We start from the raw sequence: 23,880 nt of genomic DNA, 5'->3' as shown, positions 1-23,880 counted from the left end.
TTATAAAGTACAGCTAACACTCTCCTCTCCCCATATTAACAATGCTGCTGTCCAAAGGTACCCCTGTGCTCATTCATTCAAAGTGGTGGCAATCTGATACAGGAGGTGTGTTACTGGCGAGACCACTGGGTGAAAACATAGGGAAAAAGGCCTAAAAAAGAAAACTATTACAGCCATCACATATAATGATTAGCTGCAACATATTTTTTTTTTTTCATACAATATCGGCCTGGTTGGTTCTGTTGGCACCGTTGTCCTCTCTTTCCTCCTCTGTAACCCCTCCTCAGTTCCCTTGTTGGTACCAGGGAGGGGGGTGTTCCTGTACCCCAATACTCCCCCCCCCAGCAATAATTTTTGGTTTTGGGTTTAATACTGAGTACATATTAAGTATATGTATTTGTGCAGCTGAGCAGTGGCTTCTATTGACAAACGACCACTAAACACAAAAATGAAGGATAAAATATCAGTCACATAAAAAATGCATTACTACTTTGCTTTGTAAGTACACTGGTACAAATAAGAGATAGCATATATTCTTTTAAGAAAGAATATGGGCATTAGCAGATGATGATTAGCAAACTGACATATCTGACAATGTATTAAACAAAAGAATTGTAACTGCATTTGGGAATAACAAAATTAGCAGGGAAAGTTTTTTAAATCTGTATGTGAAACAGACTGAATTAAACTATTATATAAACTGGTGCTGGGGCTTTACGCTAACATCAGTTAATGTTAACCTCTTTTTTTATGACAGCAGTAATTTTAAATTAGAAGGATTAGCCTATTTAATCTATTTGTTAGAAAAGACAGCTGAATCTGCCAAAGCCATCAACTCTTTCTGAATGTCAGTAACAAGTAACATTTATATTCTACACAACGGCCTATACTGCACTGATCTCTGATCTGTCAATCGCAGACATTGATACTAAATGATCTCTACCGAACAAAGCTATGTTTTCTCAATAATAACAGTTGTATAAACAAAGAGAGACCAACATCAAAAAGGTGTAAGACAAGCAACCCTACACTCCCCTATCCTTTGAAGGCACCCGTTTGAAGAGAGGTGTTTCCAGTTATGGGTGAGTGAAATGAGAATTCAGCAGCAAGAATTGGGTCCTCAGTTCCTGTGAAAAGACTAATTAGATCCATGTGAGGAGCTGTCCGTGAAACGCCTTAGCACATTAAAAGAAAAGATACTAGTCACTCCTTTCAGAAAGCTGTATCTAAACATTTAGTCACAGATGATGCTCTGGCATTGTACAAAAGTGGTATTTTTGGATGTGCTAGCTAAGATCTCTACACACCCCCAGACATAAGATGATAATCAGCTGATCCTGCCATCTTCAGTTCCAATGGTCAATAAACCCACATGTATGAGGCAGCCTCAGACATTTCTGCATGACAGCTTTTAGGGAAAGGTTATCATCAGACAAGTTCTATACCTGATAATACAGTGAATCGGGAAAATATTCACAGCGCTTAATTTTTCCATATTTTTTTGTTACAGCCTTATTCCAAAATGGATTAAATTCATTATTTTCCTCAAAATTCTGCAAACAATACCCTATTATGACAATGTGAAAGAAGTTTGTTTGAAACCTTTGAAAATGTATTAAAAAAAAAAAAAAAAATCACATGTATATAAGTATTCACAGCCTTTGGCATGACACTCAAAATTGAGCTTAGGTGCATCTGGTTTCCACTGATCATCCTTGAGATGTTTCTACAACTTGATTGGAGTCCACCTGTGGTAAATTCAGTTGATCGGACATGTCTTTGAAAGGCACACACCTGTCTATATAAGGTCCCACAGTTAACAGTACATGTCAGAGGACAAACCAAGCCGTTGAAGTCCAAGGAATTGTCTGTAGACCTCTGAGAAAAGATCATATTGAAGGCACAGATCTAGGGAAGGGTACAGAAAAAATGTCTGCAGCATTGAAGGTCCCAATGAGCACAGTGGCCTCCATCATTCATAAATGGAAGAAGTTTGGAACCATCAGGACTCTTCCTAGAACGGGTTTCCTGGCCAAACTGAGCAATCTGTGGAGAAGGGCCTTAGTCAGAGAGAAGACCAAGAACCAGATGGTCACTCTGACAGAACTCCAGCGTCTCTCTGTGGAGAGAGGAGAACCATCCAGAAGAACAACCATCTCTGCAGCATTCCACCAATCAGGCCTGTAAAGTAGAGTGGCTAAACGGAAGCCACTCCTCAGTAAAAAGCAAATTACAGCCCACATGGAGTTAGCCAAAAGGGACATGAAGGACTCTGATCATGAGAAAACAAAATTCCCTGGTCTGTTGAAACAAAGATTGAACTCTTTGGGCTGAATGGCAAGCATCCCGTCTGGAGGAAACCAGGCACCACTCATTACCTGGCAAGGACCATCCCTACAGTGAAGCATGGCAGCGGCAGCATAATGTGGTGGGGAGTTTTATCAGTGGCAGGAACTGGGAGACTAGTCAGGATTGAGGGAAAGATGAATGCAGCAATGGACAGAGACATCCTTGATAAAAAAAAAAACCTGCTCCAAAGAACTCAGGACCTCAGACCGGGGCGAAGGTTCATCTTCCAACAGGACAACGACCTTAAGCATACAGCCAGGATAACAAAGGTGTGGCTATGGGACAACTCTGTGAATGTCCCTGAGTGGCCCAGCCAGAGCCCAGACTTGAAAATCTCTGGAGAGTTCTAAAAAAAAGGTTTTGCGCCGACACTCCCCATCAAACCTGATGGAGCTTGAGAGGTCCTGCAAAGAAGAATGGGAGAAACTGCCCAAAAATAGGTGTGCCAAGCGTGTAGCACCATACTCAAAAAAAGGTTGTATTCGGTGCCAAAGGTGCTTCAACAAAGTATTAAGGAAAGGCTGTGAATACTAATGTACATGTGATTTGTTTTGTTTTTTATTTTTAAAAAAGTGCAGATATTTTAAACAAACTTCTTTAATGTTGTCATATTGGAGCATTGCTTGTAGATTTTTGAAGAAAATAACAGAATTTCTGTAAAATCTTACCTGTAAAATTCCTTTCTCTGAGTCCTCACTGTTGGGTATTGACTTCCGCTCCGCAGGAGTAGCTAGGCATAAAGACTTAGTCAAAAGAACAAAGGCATTTGCATATACACACCCATGGGGGCTGTCCCATCTGGTCAATACCCCCCTGCAGTGACTACTCCCAACTCAGTTTGGTAGCATAGTAGTAGGTAATAAGAACACAACCCCAAAAGAGGGGCGGGGGCGGCGACTGTCGGAAGACTCAGAGAAAGCAATTTTACAAAAATTCCGTTTTCTCTTACGTCCTCCGACAGTAGTCGCCCCCTTTAAGTCATCACTGTTGGGATGTCCCAAAGCAGTATAGAAATGAGGGGTGGGAGACGCAACCGTAGAAAAGGCCACACAGTACCCACATCAGAGAAAGGAACCTTACATGCACAGTAAGAGAACCTGCTGGGCAACAGAAAACAATGCTCAACAGGAGCAACAGCCCAGGAAAGTAAACACCAACAGCCAGGGACCCACAAAAAAACAAGGGTCCTTCATGGCACTGCCACACTGAGAACCTTGCGGCCAAAGGAGACATCAGCTGACGCCAGAACATCTACTTTGTAGAATTTGGAAAAAGTGTGCACCGACGACCCACACCTGGGCCACTGAGGCCCGATGCCAATAGGCCCAGGACGCACTCACAGATCTGGTAGAGTGTGCCTTAATAGGGAAGGGTGGAACCCGTTCCTTCAAAGCATAAGCCTGTTCAATGGTCTGTCTGATCCATTTGGCAATAGTCGCTGCAGACGCAGCCATGCCCTTCCGAGGTCCCTCAGGAAGGACAAAGAGGGAATCCGTCTTCCGAAAGGATTCCTTAGACGACAGGTAAACCCTGATCGCCCTGACAACATTCAAGGAATGCAGAGCAACTTCCTTAGGATGCTTAGGCGTCGTACAAAGCGAAGGCAGGACAATGTCCTCATTAATGTGGAACTCAGAGATCACCTTAGGAAGGAAGGAGGGATGCGGACGCAAAACCACCTTATCCGTGTGAATCACCAAGTATGGAGAACGGCAAGATAACGGCGCCAGTTCCGATACCCTGCGAGCCGAAGTGATAGCCACCAAAAAGGCAACCTTCTTAGACAGCAGAGGCAATGATATCTCACGTATGTTTTCAAAAGGAGCACGCTGTAACACGGACAGAACCAAGTTCAAGTCCCATGGAGGTAAGGGCTCCTTCCTGGGAGGAGCCAAATGTCGCACACCTTGAATGAAGGTGCGAACCAGGGAATGAGACGCCACAGGGCGTTGGAAAAGAATAGCCAGTGCGGACACCTGGCCTTTTATCGTGGCCAGTGCCAGGCGCTGGTCCACCCCAGACTGGAGGAAGGCCAACACTCTCGACACCGATTACGAGCGAGGGGAGAACCCCCCGGACTCACACCAGGCGAAATAGGCCTTCCAGGTACGGTAATAAATTTAGATTTTACCAGAGGAGGTCTTCCTAACCTTGACAAGGGTAGGTATGACCTCAGGGGAGAGACCCCTGTCCCTCAGGACCTGGGCCTCAACAGCCAGGCCGTTAAAGCCAGCGAATGTAAAGCAGGATGGAAGATCGGTCCCTGAGACAGGGAGGCGCCACTGCTAGTTGAACAACGTCGGTGTACCAGGACCGGCGTGGCCAGTCCAGCGCCACCAGAATCACCAGGTGCGGTTCCGAGACTAACCTGCGGAGGAACCTGGATAGCAACTGAATTGGAGGAAAGACATACATCAGACGATACTGATGCCAAGGGGCTACCAACGCATCCGAGGCGTCTGCCAGAGGATCGTGCGTCCTTGCCACGAACCTTTCCGCCTTTTGGTTTAGCCGAGATGCGAACAGATCCACGTCTGGGGATCCCCACTTCGCACACAGCATTTGGAAGACCTCCGGGTGCAGGGACCATTCCCCCTGGTCCAGGGTCTGGCGGCTCAGATAGTCGGCCTGCCAGTTCTCCACACCCGGAATGTGAACTGCTGAGATTGCCGGGACATGAGTCTCGGCCCAAGACAGAATGTCAGTTACCTCCCGGGCACTCCTGGTGCCCCCTTGGTGGTTGATGTAAGCCACCGCGGTAGCATTGTCCGTCTGTACCCGAACAGGACGGCCCCGAAGCCGGTCCGACCACTGGAAGAGACAGCGTTTTATCGCTCGCATTTCCAGCACATTTATCGGGAGGGAGGACTCCTCCACCGACAAAGTGCCCTGGGCAGACAGGTTACCCAGGACTCCACCCCAGCACGACAGGCTGGCATCCGTGGTAATCACCGTCCACAACAAGAGACGGAAGGACTTGCCTTCCGACACCATCGGGGACTGGAGCCACCACAGAAGAGCCAATCTGGTCTGACGACTCAATGAGACACTCAGATCCAGGGACTGAGGTAGTCTGTCCCACCTGGCCAGGATTTCCGCCTGGAGAGCCCGCGTGTGAAACTGAGCAAAGGGTATCGCCTCGAAGGCCGAAACCATCAACCCCAGGCCCCGCATACAGGTCCTGAGTGACGAGGACGGATTGTCCCTGAGGGACCTGATCTCGTCCTGCAAGGTCCGGAGCTTGTCCTCCGGCAAGAACACCTTTGCCTGAGCAGAGTCCAGAATCATTCCCAGATAGGGAAGACGAACCGATGGAGACAACATCGATTTCTGAACATTGATGGTCCATCCGAACTCCTGTAGCGTCTGCACCTTGGTGGACAGATTGTGCACTAGGTCCTGACTGACACTCGATCTCAGAAGGAGATCGTCCAGGTACCCCAAGACCGCAATGCCCTGTGCCCTTAACAGGCCCAGAACCGGCGCCAGCACTTTGGTAAAGACCCTTGGAGCCGAATCGAGACCGAAAGGTAACGCCACAAACTGATAGTGGTCCTCTGCGACAGCAAACCGAAGGTACCGCTGATGACCCTCGAAAATGGGGACGTGCAGGTACGCATCTTCTAGCTCTATCGAGGCCAGGAATTCCCCTGTATAGGAATATATATATATATAAATATACCGTATAGGAATGGCAGGCTAGAGACTCCAACCGCCGGTCCGTGGGATCCCGAAAAACCGGGGTATCCTCAGAAGGGACCAAGGCCTTGTTCAGCACGGCCACAGTGTGATCCACCTGTGGAGGCACACACCATCGCGAATCCGTAGCCGGAGCAAAGGGATAAAGCAATTTGAACCAACTAGGAACCAGGAATGGACGTTTTAAAGTGCGCCACATTTCATTAACAGTGTAATGAAACTCAGCGGGGTAGGGAAAAACCTGCGCCGACCTGCGGGTCCTGTGTGTTCCAAAGGAGGACACAATGCCCGGAGGACTGGGCTCATCCTCCAAATGTAGTGTTTCCTTAACCACTTGCCGACCGTCACAAGTACATATACTGCGGTGGTCAGCCCCTGACAGGCAAAGTGACGTATATATATGTCACTAGCCTGTGAGGCTCTGGGGAGCGAGCGCGCGCCGCTGGAGGCGCGCTCCCGCGCAGTCACGGCCCCCCCGCGCGTGTGACCGGCGGACCCGATGTCCGCCGGTCACTCGGCGATCGTCGGTGGAGAGGGAGAAAGGCAGGCGGGCTAGTGTAAACAAGCCGCCTGTCATTCTCCCCTGTGTAGAAACAATGATCATACGGTTCTACTATGTAGGACCGTTGATCATTGTTCCTACAGCTCAAGCCACAGCCAATCAGTGTTAGAATCACGCCCCTAGGGACACACACAGCCCCTCCCTCTCAAATAAAGTTAACCCCTTCACTGCCAGTGTAATTTTACAGTAACAGTGCATATGTATAGCACTGATTACTGTAAAAATGTCACTGGTAACCCCAAAAGTGTCAAAAATGTCGTCAAGGGTCCGATCTGTCCGCCGCAATGTCGCAGTACCGCAAAAAAAAATCGCAGATCGCCACCATTGCGCGTTAAAAAAAACAACAAAAATGACAAAAATCTTTCTCTTTCTTAGTAAACGCGATAACTTTTGCGCAAACCAATCAAAATACGCTTTTTGCAATTTTTTTTACCAAACATATGTAGCATAAAACAAATTGGCCGAAAATGTTAAAAAAATTAGATTTTTACATTTTGGGGGGGGGGGGGATTTCATATAAAAAAATTTGAAAAATATTATTTTTGCAAAATTGACGCTCTTTTTTTTTGTTTATAGCGCATGATCAAAAAATCGCACAGGTGATCAAATACCACCAAAATAAAGCTCTGTTTGTGGGGGAAAAAAAAGGACGTCAAATTCGTTTATGTACAGCGTCGCACGACCGCGCAATTGTCCGTTAAATTCGAGCAGTGCCGAATTGCAAAATACCCCCTGGTCAGGAAGGGGGTAAAATCTTCCGGGGCTTAAGTGGTTAACAGAAATTATCAATTCATCCATGGTCGCTCGCTCTTCAGGCGACCCTGGGGAGGAGGTATCAACCCCCTCCACCTCCGCCTCCCCCTCAGACCCCAGCAGGTCTAAGGATGAGCGAGACCCTGAAAAGGGCACGCTCGCTGCAGCAGCCATATCACCATCTGAATCAGAAGAGAGGGACAATCTGGGCCTCTTTTTAGCAGCACGTTCAGCCATCAGCATTTCCATATTGGACACCAAGGTCGCCACTACAGCGGCCAAATCAGGTCTCAGAGGGGCCACAGGAGAACTGGGGTCCCCCATCAGAGCTGGAGGGAATTTGCTGTCCTGAGAATCCATTGCCCAAGATGAAAAAAACAACAGTGCAATAAATTTGGTACTGCCCCTTTAAGACCGATGTGGAGTGCGCGGCCCACCGCTACAGCTACAGTTACAAAGACCCCCAAACAGGAGAAGAAAAAACTGAGCCAGAAATGACAATACAGAAGATAATTGAGAGAGATAATCTGCAGAACCCCGCAGAGTGTTACCACCGATGTTCTGCTTCAGAGGAAAAGGAAGTGCTGTCAGAGTAGGATGAACTTATAAGCTGCATGACTCAGGGAAAATGGCTGCCCCATAGGACTGAATGGAAGGCTCCGGCAAAATGGCCGCCGAACATGCGGTCGGAACGATCGTTCTGCCACCGCAAAATGGCGGCGGATGGCGCCAAAACATGCCTGCCCATACCTAAAATGGCGGACCGCGCGGGTTTCACCCCGCTGCGGCCGCCACACACACAGTCTGCACCCCCAACAAGCACTGAAGTGACACAGGGAAGGGGACCCCCAAAAACATACAGCACCGCAGCGCATGAACAAGCGATCCCCGCAGGGACCGCATCAGGGAATCACACAGGCACAGACATGGGGGACACACAGTAACACAGGACTGCCACCCCAGACAGAGGCCCCACACAGAAGTACTTACCTGTACCATATGGCGTGGGGAGCCTCTCAGAACGGAAAGCCGCTGTCCTCATCTGACAGGGAGTGCCGTTAGCCAGGGACATGACACTGCAGCATTGCATATGTGTCCTATGAGGTAGCCACCTCACGGCTGCATCCCTGCTGCGAGCAGGGGTGGGTCGTTCATAGTGCCAGGACGAACCACGGCCGAACGCTCGATGGCGGGCTGGGGGTCCATCTGACCCTCTGCCCTGGAGAACCAGGGTGGTCAGTCCGAATCCCAGCACAGCATGATCCATCTTCATCCGAAGAATCGACTAAAAACTAAAAGCTGACAAAATAAACAGCTAGTAAAGTAAGAAGAAACTGACATTTTCAAAGAAAATCAAATAAAAGATTAGATAGGCTGAGACTGTAGCCCCAGCACAGTTGGGAGGGGGTATTGACCAGATGGGACAGCCCCCATGGGTGTGTATATGCAAATGCCTTTGTTCTTTTGACTAAGTCTTTATGCCTAGCTACTCCTGCGGAGCGGAAGTCAATACCCAACAGTGATGACTTAGAGGCGGCGGCGACTGTCGGAGGACGTAAGAGAAAATGAATTTAATCCATTTTGGAATAAAGCTATAACATAACAAAATGTGGAAAAAGTGAAGAGCTGTGAATACTTTCAGGATGCACTGTACCTAAATGATCCTGTCACAACCCTTTTGAGCTTATACAGTGAGAACAAAAAAAAGTATTTAATCCCCTGCTGAATTTGCATATGTAACCACTGACAAACAAATGATCAGTCCATATCTTTAATGTTAGGTTTATTTTAACAGTGAGACAGGATAACAAAAAAAAAGATAATCCGGAAAAACACATTTCAAAAAAGTTATAAATTGATTTGCATTTTAATGAGCGAAATAGGTATTGATCCCCTTTCCCATCAGCAAGATTTCTGGCTCCCAGGTATCTTTACAGGTAAAGAGCTGAGATTAGGAGCACTCTCAGTACCAGATCTCCCTGTAGGTGGTGCTGTGCTGCGGACTGGTGCAGTGCGGGAGCAGAGGCTGAGCAGCGCGGGAGCAGAGGCGGACGTGTGAGAGGAGAGCGTGTGTGAGCGAGTGAGTGTGTGTGTGATCACCCCCCCTCCTAAGAAGAGCGGCGGCGAGCGGTGCGAGAACCCCCCCTCCCCCCCTCCTAAGAAGAGCGGCGGCGGCGAGTGGTGCAAACCCCCTCCTGAGCGGCGGCGAGCGGTGCGAGAACCCCCCCCCTCTCCTGAGAAGAGCGGTGCGAGAACCCCCCCTCCCCCAGAGGTGAGAGCGTGGTGTGCGGGCAGCGAGAGGTGAGGTAACCCCCCCCCCCCCCCCCTGCAAGGGCGGGCAGACAGAGAGAGGGCAGGGGGCCAGAGGAGACGCAAAATACCTGACCTGGATATTGGAAGGGAGAGGAGCTGAGGAGACTGATCGGCAGGTGACAGAGGAGGGAGGCAGGAGCCTAAGCAAGTGTCAGGCTTAAAGGGACACACACAGGACTGGTGACTGAGGTTGAACACCGAGGCTCAGTGAGTACCTGGTGAGTGTCCTTGCGACTGGGAGTGTCCTTGCGACTGGTGAGTATCTTACCACTGGTGAGCATCCTTGCGACTGGTGAGTATCTAGCGACTGGTGAGCATCTTACCACTGGTGAGTATCTAGCGACTGGTGAGTGTCCTTGCGACTGGTGAGTGTCCTTGCGACTGGTGAGTGCCCTTGCGACTGGTGAGTGCCCTTGCGACTGGTGAGCATTTTGCGACTGGTGAGTGTCCTTGCGACTGGTGAGTGTCTTGCGACTGGTGAGTGTCCTTGCGACTGGTGAGTGTCCTTGCGACTGGTGAGTGTCCTTGCGACTGGTGAGTGTCCTTGCGACTGGTGAGTGTCTTGCGACTGGTGAGTGTCCTTGCGACTGGTGAGCATCTTGCGACTGGTGAGTGTCCTTGCGACTGGTGAGTGTCCTTGCGACTGGTGAGTGTCCTTGCGACTGGTGAGCATCTTGCGACTGGTGAGTGTCCTTGCGACTGGTGAGTGTCTTTGCGACTGGTGAGCATCTTGCGACTGGTGAGTGTCCTTGCGACTGGTGAGTGTCTTTGCGACTGGTGAGTGTCTTTGCGACTGGTGAGCTTCCTTGCGACTGGTGAGCGTCCTTGCGACTGGTGAGCGTCCTTGCGACTGGTGAGCGTCCTTGCGTCTGGTGAGCGTCCTTGCGTCTGGTGAGCGTCCGTGCGACTGGTGAGCGTCCGTGCGACTGGTGAGCGTCCGTGCGACTGGTGAGCGTCCGTGCGACTGGTGAGCGTCCGTGCGACTGGTGAGCGTCCGTGCGACTGGTGAGCGTCCGTGCGACTGTGAGTGTCCTTGCGACTGAGTGTGGTGCGACTGACTGGGTTGTGCAACTGAGTGTTGGGCAACTGAGAGTGTTGTGCGACTGACCGGCTGTGCGATTGTGAGTGTGGTGCAACTAAATCAGGCTGTGAGACTGTGAGTGTGTGCGACAGGAGTGTTGTGCGACTGACCGGGTGGTGCGACTGGGAGTGTCGTGAGACTGACCGGGCTGTGAGATTGTGAGTGTTGTGCAACTGAGTGTCAAGTGAGTGTAGCGGAACACCAGAGGGTGAGAAGGTAGCGTTAGGAAGCTAGGAAATAGCCACATAGGATAGACTTAAATTACTGAATCCCCATTAGATTAGATTAGTAGGTACAATGCCCGGCGGGTGTGGAGATGCGACTCGGTGTACATCTTGTAATATGTATGCGTTCCTCGGACATGTGATCGAGGGCGAATACAAATGCGCAAAATGTGAACACGTTGCTTCCCTGGAAGCTCAGGTCCTGAATCTAGGGAAGCAGCTGGCAACACTGAGACGAATGTCCATACCGGAGGAGAGCCAGGATTGTACCAATCAGGTGCAGGCAGGGGTCTGCACAGAGGTGGGCGGAGTATCGGAGGTGCAGGCATCAGAGCAGTTTAGAGGGGTGACAGTTAGGAGGGGTAGAAGGGAACAAGTCAAGGAGGCTGATCCTGGGCTGGAGCACCCCAATAGATACGCCCCGTTGTGTGATGTTGGGGAAACCAGTCAGGGACCAGCATTGCTGGAGCAGAGCGACGCCCCTAGCTGCCAGGGGAAGAACTCCTCCAGTGAGGCTGGGAGAAAGGGAAAGGAAAGACAGGTGCTGGTGGTAGGGGACTCAATTATTAGAAGGGCAGATAGTGTAATCTGTGACAAAGACTGCGTGCGCCGAACAGTCTGTTGTTTGCCGGGCGCTCGGGTTCGGCACATTGCGGATCGGATGGACAGATTATTGGGTGGGGCTGGGAAAGACCCAGCTGTCATGGTACACGTGGGTACCAATGACATAGGTAGAGGAAGACGGAGAGTCCTAAATGATTTCAGGGACTTAGGCGCTAAGTTGAGGACTAGGACCTCCAAGGTAGTATTTTCCGAAATACTACCTGTACCTCGAGCCACACCAGAGAGGCAGCGGGAGATTAGGGAAGTTAACGAGTGGCTGAGGAGCTGGTGTAGTAAGGAGGGTTTCGGGTTCCTGGAGAACTGGGCCGTCTTCTCAGTCGGTCACCGGCTCTTTGGTAGGGACGGATTGCACCTAAATGGGGTGGGTGCAGCCGTACTGGGTGCGAGGATGGCCAAAAAGTTAGAGGGGCTTTTAAACTAGGGAATGGGGGGGAGGGTACAGATGTAGAATTAGCCAGTGGAAAGAAAGTTTCAGAGGGCAGAAATGGGGGCATTAGCGGTAGGGTGTTCGGAGCTCCTATACCCAGGGTGGGTACGGGGAAAAATCAAGAGAGCAGCCTAAAAACATCAAAATTACGAGGCTTATATACCAATGCCAGAAGCCTGGCCAACAAGATGGGAGAGCTGGAGCTGCTGATGTTTGAGGAGGACTTAGATTTTGTGGGGATAACTGAGACTTGGTTTGACAGCTCCCATGACTGGATGGCGACCATTCAGGGGTATTCCCTTTATCGCAGAGATAGAGAAGGTAAAAAAGGGGGAGGGGTATGTCTGTATATTAAGAACAGCATACAGGTAAATATGAGGGATGATATTAATAATGGAGCTATGGATGAGGCAGAATCCCTATGGGTAGAGCTTCAAAGGGATGGCACGGCGGGGAAGTTAATATTGGGTGTATGCTATAGACCCCCCAACCAGAGGGAGGAGGGTGAGGCGGACCTCCTTTTACAGATAGGATTGGCAGCAAGGATGGGAAATGTCATTATAATGGGGGACTTTAATTATCCAGATATAGACTGGGCAGAAGGAACCGCGCACTCAGCCAAGGCTAGGCAGTTCCTAAATGTTTTGCAGGACAATTTTATGGGTCAGATGGTGAATGCACCGACAAGAAACAATGCGGTACTTGACCTACTGATTACCAACGATACAGACCTGATCACGGATATAGAAATACGGGACAACTTAGGAAACAGTGACCATAGGTCAATAAGTTTCAGTATTAATTACAGTAATAGGAAGCTGAGGGGTAATATAAGGACACTGAATTTCAAAAGAGCCAATTTCCCAAAGCTGCGCTCGCTGCTAGAAAATATCAATTGGGATAGAACCCTGGAAACAAAGAACACGGAGGAAAAATGGGAGTGCTTCAAGAGCATACTAAACAGGGGGATTGGCCAGTGCATTCCAAAGGGAAATAAATTTAAAAGAGCAAAATTAAACCCTGGGTGGCTAAACTCCAACATAAAAATGCATATTAGTGCTAAAGAAAAGGCCTTCAAAAAATACAAGACTGAGGGGTCATTGGCAGCATTTAAGCATTACAAAGAGTGTAATAAGAAATGTAAAGACGAAATCAGGGCGGCTAAAATAGAACACGAGAGACATATAGCGGAGGAGAGTAAAAAGAACCCTAAGAAGTTCTTTAAGTATATAAACAGTAAGAAAGCGAGGCCAGAACACATTGGCCCCGTAAAAGATGATAAGGGAAATATGGCCACTGAGGACAGCGAAAAGGCGGAAGTGTTAAATAATTTCTTCTCTTCAGTCTTCACAAAAGAATTGGGGGGCTACACGAACCCAGCTTGTAAGGCCAATAATACACCTCAGAAAGTGCCGCCATGGTTAACAGAAGATAGACTTAGAGCTAAACTAGAGAAACTTAACATAAATAAATCCCCGGGACCGAATGGCTTGCACCCGAGGGTTCTTAATGAGCTCAGCCAGGTGATTGCCAGACCATTATTCTTGATCTTTAAGGATAGTTTACAGACGGGTATGGTGCCAGCTGATTGGAAAAAAGCCAACGTGGTACCAATATTTAAGAAGGGGCTGAGATATATCCCAGGTAACTATAGGCCGGTCAGCCTAACATCAGTAGTCTGCAAAATTTTGGAGGGGATGTTAAGGGACCACATACAAGACTTTAGTAATGAAACTGGTATTATAAGTAGTAATCAGCATGGATTCATGAAAAATCGTTCTTGCCAAACCAATCTATTAACCTTCTACGATGAAGTGAGCAGCCACCTAGATAAAGGTAAGCCTGTGGATGTGGTGTATCTGGACTTTGCAAAGGCCTTTGACACCGTTCCCCACAAACGATTACTGTACAAACTAAGGAAGGTAGGTATGGACCATAAGGTGAGTACCTGGATAGAGAACTGGCTCCAGGGGAGAGTACAGAGGGTGGTGATTAATGGGGAGTACTCGGATTGGGCGGGTGTGGAAAGTGGGGTCCCCCAGGGTTCTGTCCAAGGGCCAATCCTGTTTAATTTATTCATAAATGATCTAGAGGAGGGGATATCTAGTACAATCTCAGTATTTGCAGATGATACTAAATTAGGCATGCCAATATCTTCTATGCAGGATGTGGAAACCTTGCAAGCAGACCTGAACAAAATAACGGGGTGGGCAACTACATGGCAGATGAGGTTTAATGTTGAAAAATGTAAAGTAATGCACCTGGGTGCCAGAAACCAGAAAGCAAGCTACTCACTAGGGGGGGAACCTCTGGGTGAGTCTAGGATGGAAAAGGACTTGGGGGTACTGGTAGACAACAAGCTTGGCAGTGGCATGCAATGCCAAGCCGCCGCAAGCAAAGCCAACAGAATACTGGGATGTATAAAAAAGGGGATTCACTCCAGAAATAAAGAGATTATTCTCCCACTCTACAAGACTCTGGTCCGGCCACATCTGGAGTATGCTGTCCAGTTCTGGGCACCGGTCCTCAGGAAGGATGTGCTGGAACTGGAGAAAGACCAGAGAAGGGCAACAAAAATAATTAGGGGAATGGAGGACATCAGCTATGAGGAAAGACTACAAGCACTGAACCTTTTCTCTCTGGAGAAAAGACGATTGAGGGGGGATATGATATCAATGTACAAATACTGTACTGGTGACCCGAGCATAAGGAACAAACTATTCAGAGAAAGGAGGTACAATAAGACACGTGGCCACTCACTAAAACTAGAGGAAAGGCGGTTTAACCTTAAAGTGCGTAAGGGGTTCTTCACTGTAAGAGCAGTAAGGATGTGGAATTCTCTTCCACAAGCAGTAGTATCAGCAGGGAGCATCGATAGTTTCAAAAAACTAGTAGATGGACACCTTAAAGACCACAACATACAGGGGTATACAATGTACGATTAAAAGCAAACACACACACGCATTCATAGGTTGAACTGGATGCATAGGTTGAACTGGATGGACTGATGTCTTTTTTCAACCTTACTAACTATGTAACTATGTAACTCTCCTAAATGGCTTGTTACCTGTAAAAAAGACACCTATCCACAGAAGCAATAAATCATATTCCACTCTCTCCACCATGGCCAAGTCCAAAGAGCTGTCCAAGGATGTCAAGGACAAGATTGTAGACATACAAAAGAGTGGAATGGGCTACAAGACCATAGTCAAGCAGCTTGGTGACAGGGTGTCAACAGTTGGAGCGATTATGCGAAATGGAAGAAACACAAAATAAGTGTCAATCTCCCTCGGTCTGGAGATCCACGCAAGATCTCACCTCGTGGAGTTTTATTGATCGTGAACACGATGATGAATCAATCCAGAAATACACAGGAAAACCTTGTCAATGATCTCAAGGCAGCTGGGACCATAGTCACCAAGAAATCAACTGGTAACACACTAGTCCAAGAAGGACTGAAATTCTGCAGTGCCTGCAAGGTCCCCCTGCTTAAGACGACACATTTACAGGCCCATGTGAAGTTTGCTAATGAACATCTAAATGATTCAGAGGAGAACTGGGTGAATGTGTTGTGGTTAGATGAGACCAAAATAGAGCTCTTTGGCATCAACTCAACTCACTTTGTTTGGAGGAGAAGGAATGCTGCCTGTGACCCCAAGAACATCATCCCCACCGCTCTACAGCTTTCTGCTATACGTGTGGGTGGACCACACATGTATGCAAGTCATTTATTCACTTACTTAATGTCTTTTCAGATACATTGTGTTTTTCTTCACTCTCTTTGATATAACGATATGTTCCATGTATTGTATATACAGATGCTTGTCAAAAGAATTGTGGACCAATACATACCCCCTGAAGAAAACCTATTTAAAGTTGAAACGCTTTGGGGTTTGTTGGGGATCCAACATTTCGTCATCTCAATCTGTGGAATCCATTGTCCATATATCTATGAGTATTGATGCATTGAAGGTCTTTTAAATATATGTACCTTTATATTTAATGGTTCATACCAGGCTGCCGGACTGGTTGTCTGTTTTTTGTATTATCATTATTTTTTGTGTAATTATGTAATAAAAGTTTGTCATTTATATATATATATATATATATATACACCTTTTGCTTCACGTTTTTCTTCAAATACAAAGCATTTAAACATCCCCTCTCCCCCGTTTTTCTGGAAAATCCTCCCCCCAGGTGTTTTTTCCAGGTTTTTTTCTATCATCCCCACCGTCAAACATGGAGGTGGAAACATTATGCTTTGGGGGTTTTTCTGCTAAGGGGACAGGACAACTTTACGGCATCAAAGGGACGATGGACGGGGCCATGTACCGTCAAATTATGAGTGAGAACCTTTTTCCCTCAGCCATGACATTGCAAAATGGGTCGTTGATGGGTATTCCAGCATGACAATGACCCAAAACACATGGCCAAGGCAACAAAGGAGTGGCTCAAGAAGAAGCACAATAAGGTCCTGGAGCGGCCTAGCCAGTCTTCAGACCTTAATCCTATAGAAAATTTGTGGAGGGAGCTGAAGGTTCGAGTTACCAAACGTCAGAATCAAAATCCTTATGACTTGGAGAGGATCTGTAAAGAGGAGTGGGAAAAAATCCCTCCTGAGATGGGTGCAGACCTGATGGCCAACTACAAGAAATGTCTGACGTTTGTGATTGCCAACAAGAGTTTTGCAACCAAGTACTAGGTCATGTTTTGCGAAAGGGTCAAATACTTGCATCAGACACTTGATGGCGAAAAGCCCAAGAAGCACTCAAAGCCCTAGTAGAACACACCTTCACAGGGAAAGGGGGAACCTTACCCTTCAGCGAATAAGCCTGAACAACTGTCTGCCTGATCCATCTAGATGTGGTCGCAGCAGATGCAGCCAATCCTTTATGAGGTCCCTCGCTAAGGACAAAAAGAGTGTCTGATTTTCTAAAAGACTCAGTGGCCTCCAGGTAAACCCCGATCGCCTGAACCACATCCAAAGAATTTCAAAGCAATTTCCATAGAATGCTTAGGACAGAGTGAAGGCAACACAATGTCTTCATTCAAATGAAAATCGGAAACCACCTTAGGAAGAAAAGACTGATTAGGTCAAAGTACCACTTTATCTCAGATAAGGTGATCGACTAAACAACGCCGCCAATTCAGATACTCTGCGAGCAGAAGTGATAGCTACCAAAAAGGCAACCTTCTGAGACAATGAAAGCAGAGAATTCTTATGAATGTACTCAAAAGGAGGCTTTTAAAGAATAGATAATACAAAATTAAGATCCCATTAAGGTAGCAGGGAATGTCTCGGAGGAGCCATATGGCGCACTTCCTGAATAAAAGTAGGAATCAAGGCATGCGTGGCTAACGGGCGTTGGAAATATATAGCCAAAGCCGACACTTGGCCTTTGATAGTGCCCAAAGTCAACAGCTGTTCAACCCCTTTCTGTAGAAAGACCAAAACCCTAGCAATGGAAAAACAAGCTGCACCTTCAGCGATTCACACCATGAAATGTATGATTTCCACGTACGATAAAAAATCTTCCTGGAGGTCGACTTCCTAGCTTTCTACAGCGTAGGAATCACAGAGTCAGAAAGACCTCTATCACTCAACACCTGGCTTTCAACAGCTTTGCCCTTATTGCCAGTGACTGTAAAGCAGGATGGAAGATCGGGCCTTGAGACTGCAGATCTTCCCTGAGAGGAAGTCTCCCAAGGAGCATCGGCGACCAACCTTACCAGGTCTGCATACCAAGACCGGCAAGGCCAGTCAGACTACCAGAATGACCGGAATCCTTTCTATCTCTACCCTGCATAGAAGCTCTGTAACGGAGGGAAAGCATAAATCAGCCGATACTGACCCCAAGGAGCCACCAGTGCGTCCGTGGCGTCTGCCAGAGGATCTCGAGAGCTGGCTACGAAATTCTGCACCTTCTTGTTGAGATGAGAAGCAAACAGATCGACCTTGGGCATCCCTCACTGAACACACAGAAGATGAAACACCTCTGGGTGTAGGGACCACTCCCCTTGGTCCAACATCTGACGACTCGCGTAATCCGCTTGCCAGTTTTCCACACCTGGGATGTGCACCGCAGAAAGAGCTGGAACAAACTGTTCCACCCAGGCCAGCATCTCGGCCACCTCCTTGGCCGCCAAGACACTCTTGGTGCCCCTCTGGTGATTAATGTAAGCCACAGCGGTGGCATTGTTCGATTGAATCTGAACCAGACAATCTTCCAGACGAGTCGTCCATTGTCCAATACAAAGCTTTATTGCTCTGAGCTCCAAAACATTTGACAGTTTGGACTCCTCTGCTGTCCAGATTTCCTGGGCACAGAGCTTTCCCAGCACCCTACCCGAGCCTAGTAGGCTGGCATCCGTGGTTACCACCATCCAAAACAGCGGGAGGAAGGACTTGCCCTGGCATAGTGCTGGTGACTGAAGCCACCACAACAAAGCAGATTGTGTGTTGTGGCCCCCATCGAATCACAGTGTGCAAGGACTTTGGATCCTTGTTCCACTTGAAAAGAATCTCCTTTTGTAAAGGTCTTGTATGGAACTGAGCAAACGGAAACTGCCTCGAAGGTTGATACCATCAGACCCAATACCCACATGCAGGTTCTCAGAGAGGGCAGATCAGTTCCCGACAGTAACCAAACCGCCTTCTGCAACTTTAGCAGCTTGTTCAGGGGAAGAAAGACCCTCGCAAAGGCAGAGTCCAGAGTCAGCCACGATACCAGGGGGCGCCGCCATTCCAAAACAGATCACCTCCCACCCGGGATGGGGGTGCTGTCAGCCAGGGGGGGTATGCCATGATTCAGGGCATTCCAGGTCGATCGCGTCCCAGCAAGATGGTTCATTCGCAGGCTCATCCCCATCCGTCTGGGCACTGTCGTGGTGAGGCCTAGTTCTGGAATATAACCTGATCATGCTCACTGGCCAGGCTGGGAGACCGTACAGACCTAGATTATCCAGTCCAAAACCACAGCCGGCTGTTTGTAGTTCTCCTGGAACTAACTAGTGAAAATAAAAAAATCACAAAATAATAAAAATCCCCTATTTACAGCTAAGACCGAAGTCCCAGCAGGGAGCTAGGTCCTATTCCTAAACTAGGCAGAAACAAACTGCAATCTGAAGCAGAGTGTGTGGGGTTATGCCTGCAGGGACAGCCCCATGGGTGTGGTAAAGATTTTTCCCTGCCTAGTGCTGATTCCTGATTGGAGGAGCATAACCCAATGGTAATGAAGATATGTAGCTGCATCTGTCGAATGATAGAGAAACATTTTTTTAAGGTATTGAGTTTAGATACTAGCAGTAAGGAGAAGTTAAAAGTCTAACAGAGCCATTGATAAAGCAATCAGTAAAATAAAGAAGATCATGAAAAATGGCACAAATGCAGGTTACCTTTACTGGAAACCACATGGTAGAAAAACCAGACCCAAAAATATAAATGCATCTGGTTGTATGCAAATATCTACTTTGCTTGAGGGGGAAAGGGATTCTTTCCACAAAAAGTCAAGATTTACATAAGACTTCAGCTGTCTCTGGATCACCTGATGGATTGGACATGCTGATTGCACTGAAGGTAACCTCCGTTATAATAATTTGCAGTAAAGAAAATTACATCTTTTTTTTTTTTTTTTACCACTGCATTATAATTATGATTCTCAAGAAACAAACTGAATCTAAAAACACAAACTGAGCTTCATTCCGCTAATGACATACAATGCAAGCTATAAATGCATTGTGACTTGACAACAGTGCGCACAGCAAATCAGAAATCTGAAGGTTTAGGTGTGTGTGTTCAGCAGGGAGTGATAAAGAGCTCATAAAGTGACAGTAAACAATATCCTTTTTCACCAAAAATAATCCATTCACATCCACTACCTAATGGTCATGTAATCTATTTTTTATGAAATGTGTTTGCAGGTGTTTTTCTGCCTTCCCCTATAGCTCACAAACCTCATCTTTCTCTCCCCCCCCCCCCTCATTTCCTTTAATTTGTAACAAGCAGTGCATGATATTTGTGGTCATGTACACTGCTCTATCCACAGTACAAATTCCATCATCTCTAATCCATCTCAGGAGTGAGCAAAGGATGCTAGCTATCTCCTAACAAAAAAAAAATAAATAAAATAAATATTTGAAGGTGGCTAAAAGCAGAATACATATGCAAATATATTTTTTTAAAACTAGGGTTTAGTGTCACTAAGTGAAATCGATAAAGAAACAGTTGTGTTTACTAGACAGCAGCTGTCAAATCCCTGGTTGCTTTAATTTGCTTCCTTAAATTTCTCTTTAGGAAGCAGTTACCCATGTATCAATCATAATGAATAGACCTTATAACTTTCAATATCACAAATCTGAGTAATGTGTAAAAAAACATTAAGTAAAACATAAGGGCTTATGTTGATGCACTTTTGTTCATTTTAGATGGGTTTCACAATGCAAACAGTCAAATGTGCCTGTCATTGAATTCTCTAAGCGCTAGTTCACACCATATGTTCCAGTGCTTTATTTTCCCCTAATCCAAAATGCATAGAAAGTAGGTTACATAGTTTACACCAACATTCTGCATTTTTCCCTCACAGAACTGCGCTGGAACTTGGTAAAAACACATCCAGAACGCACTTACACGCATCAAAAACGCACTAGACCCCAGTACAGTGACAAAAAAAAAGAAAAAAAAAATTGTGGTGTGAACTAGCTGCAATATATATATATATATATATATATATATATATATATACATACATACATATATACATACACACACACACTGCCTGGCAAAAAAAAAAAAAGTCGCCACCAAAAAAAGGTTACACACTCTAATATTTAGTTGGCTTTGATTACGGCACGCATTCGCTGTGGCATTGTTTCGATAGACTTTTGCAATGTCACAAGATTTATTTCCATCCAGTATTGCATTAATGTTTCACCAAGATCTTGTATTCATGGGAGAGTCGGACCACTGCGCAAAGCCTTCTTCAGCACATCCCAAAGATTCTCAATGGGGTTAAGTTCTGGACTCTGTGGTTGCCAATCCATGTGTGAAAATTATGTCTCATGTTCCCTGAACTACTCTTTCACAATTTGAGCCTGATAAATCCTGGTATTGTCATCTTGGAATCTGCCTGTGCCATCAGGGAAGAAAAAATCTATTGATGGAATAACCTGGTCATTCAGTATATTCAGGTAGTCAGCTGACCTCATTCTTTCGGCACACACAGTAACTATCTAATAGGATACTAACTGCATGCTTAGTTTAGTTAGCGGCTTAGTTAATTGCAGGTGGCGACTTTTTATTTTGGCCAGACAGTGTAGATAGTTTGTCTAGGTCAGTGGTCTCCAAACTGTTGCTGAAGGGGCCAGATGCAGCCCTTTGCCTGTCTTTATCAGGGCCTTGGGACACTTTTTGGACACTGTTCCTCAAACTAACACCAGTGATGGGACACCATTTATCCCACTGACACCAAAGCGGTGGCCTTATTTCTTCCACTTATACCAAAAATGAGGCACTATTCCTCCCACTAAAACACATTGTTTACTCCCACTGACCCTGGGACATTTTCTACTTCCACTGGCCACAGTCCGATCCCTCTAAAGCTTGAAGGACAGTAAACTGGCCTTGTTTAGAAAGTTTGGAGATCATTGATCTAGGTGTTGCAGTCTTAGTGATCATTTATACCTTGATTCATTTAAAGACATACAATACACTTACAGAGAAGTTATCCTTCTGTTTTCTAACAGAAATGGAGTGAGTAGTGCCATCCAACATTACAGAAAGGTCCCACATCTTCAAATCATTCTTTGCTATAGGCACTCTGAAAAGAAAGATGTTCACATTAAACTTATATTGCATTTAAATTAATTTAAAGAGTGCTAAGCTCATCAAAATTAGTTGAAAGTATCCCAATCTAAACAAAAAAAATTACCATTGTCTAGGAATTCCTGAACAAATTTTCTATAAAATTTCAATAATGTTCTTTATAACCAAAGATATTGTCTACTGATTGAGGCAAGCAGAATACCTGTTGTAAAACTGCTATCTAAAAATGGGTAACTGTGTGTGAGATACTATTTGTTGTTAAATAGAACAGTATTTGAATTTATGTATGAAAAATGCAAAATGCATCAAGATTAGGAACAAAGAAGCAATCAAATATTTTCTTTATGTTAAATTAGCAGTCAACTCTTGTGAATGATTGGAGGATTTCCATTCATTCTGATGTTGCTTTGAGACAAATGACTTTTAAAAATAAACAGTTTTACATTTCTTAAAAGCACAAGAGTTCAGCTGCAAAATGAAATTTATATGTTTGTGTTCGGTTGGCTACTACTTACAAAAGTTTTTCCCATAGTGTTGTTTTCACAGCTCCTTATATGGCTCAATGCTGGTTATTATAGGAAAAGGAGCTGAGGCCCTCCTAGATCAAATAAATATAAAATGATGATCCCTACATCTTTTTTCACTCCTAGATGTCAACCCTATAGGATACACACCTAATTTTAAATCAGAAGCTTGTTTTTACAGGGGTAATATTTATGCCAATCAACTGGAATTTTAATTTCATGTCACTTGCAACATTTTTCATGCAGGAACTGCTTCAAAACAGTCACCAAAATACAGATATTCAGTTTGGAAAATCAATACAAACACTCAAAAAAAAAAAAAAAACAAAAAAAAAAAAAAAAACACTGAATCATAGCAAACCTTCTTACATTGGCAGTAGGTACTACAGGATGCATTAAGTTAAAATTAAATGTAATTTGAAATCCCTTGTAAATTATTGGTATAAAAAAAACAACTCTTGTACTCATGTTGTAACAGGTGAATGTAGTAAAAAATTCAAAGCATCCATGACAACCATCTGCGACATGGATGTGAGCTGTAGAAGAGGCACCTGCTGGGTGAGAACAGAGGTGTCAGTGCAGAACTCTGATTGGATAATGTCATTCTTCTATGTTCTAATATGCTGACATTGTTATGTACTGACACCTCTTAGCACCTTTTTAGAAAGGTTGACGACTGCACTTGTGTCTAACTTCTATAATATTAGCTGTGTTAAGAAGCATGTGAAACCTGTCATAATAAACAAGGATTTCTAAGTAGTCAATTCGAACTGGCAAAAACAATATCTTTCATACATTCTCCTGCAACAAAGTCTATTATTACATATAGGCAAAGTTACAAGGTTAAAAAAAAAAAACAAAAAAAAAAAAACAAACATACACCACATATGCAACAGTTTTCATGAGTGAATCTTGGATGTTATTGGAATTTCTCTATTACGTTGTATGGAATGGGCAAATCCCTTTTGAAAACGATGGGGGGGGGGGGGGGGGGGGAAAGTCCAAACCATCTTTGAAAATGCTGGGCAAATTATTTAAAACACAGATGGGTAAAAGTTCAAAAACATTCACTGTGAGAATGGCAAATGTGAAATCTTTATAAACTATGTGAGTTAAAATTCAAGTTAACCAAGGCATAGTAGTGATGCTTGTAAATTTGGACCTGTTCTCCCACAGTATCCAGAACATGGAAATGCAGTTTTTTTAGAAAATCTAAACTGCTAAATACCTTTTCTCATCAGCAGTATAGAGCAGTCTTGTGACTTCTACCAGTATCTGTTTAAAGCTTGTAGGAAGGGTTTTCATTCTACTCTGACTGCCCTATGAGGCTGCAGAACCCCTGACCCTCTGTCTGGACAATGCTGATAGACCCTGTGCTGATCCCATGCACTCTCCCAAGAAAAAAAAAACTCCCTAGTAATACACACCAAGCTGTGCATGTCAGAGTGATTCCAAAGGCTCTGTACTATCAGCAAATGGATTGAGGACAGTAAAAGAAGGGGAG

General features: G+C 45.8%; 1 protein-coding gene across 1 annotated transcript in view; it reads right to left on the bottom strand.

Annotated features, from left to right (window-relative positions):
• The window catches only part of PCCA (propionyl-CoA carboxylase subunit alpha), a 1,213,132-nt gene that overhangs the window by 317,682 nt on the left and 871,570 nt on the right, over positions 1-23,880 (bottom strand). The window contains exon 19 of the mRNA XM_082247734.1: positions 21,745-21,847. Coding sequence (XP_082103860.1) covers positions 21,745-21,847 — 103 coding nt within the window. The remainder of the gene's footprint in view (positions 1-21,744; positions 21,848-23,880) is intronic.

This window comes from Pelophylax lessonae (assembly GCF_965119305.1).
Source record: "Pelophylax lessonae genome assembly, chromosome: 2".
Classification (NCBI taxonomy): Eukaryota; Metazoa; Chordata; class Amphibia; order Anura; family Ranidae; genus Pelophylax; species Pelophylax lessonae.
This window is presented reverse-complemented; position numbering and strand designations above follow the sequence as displayed.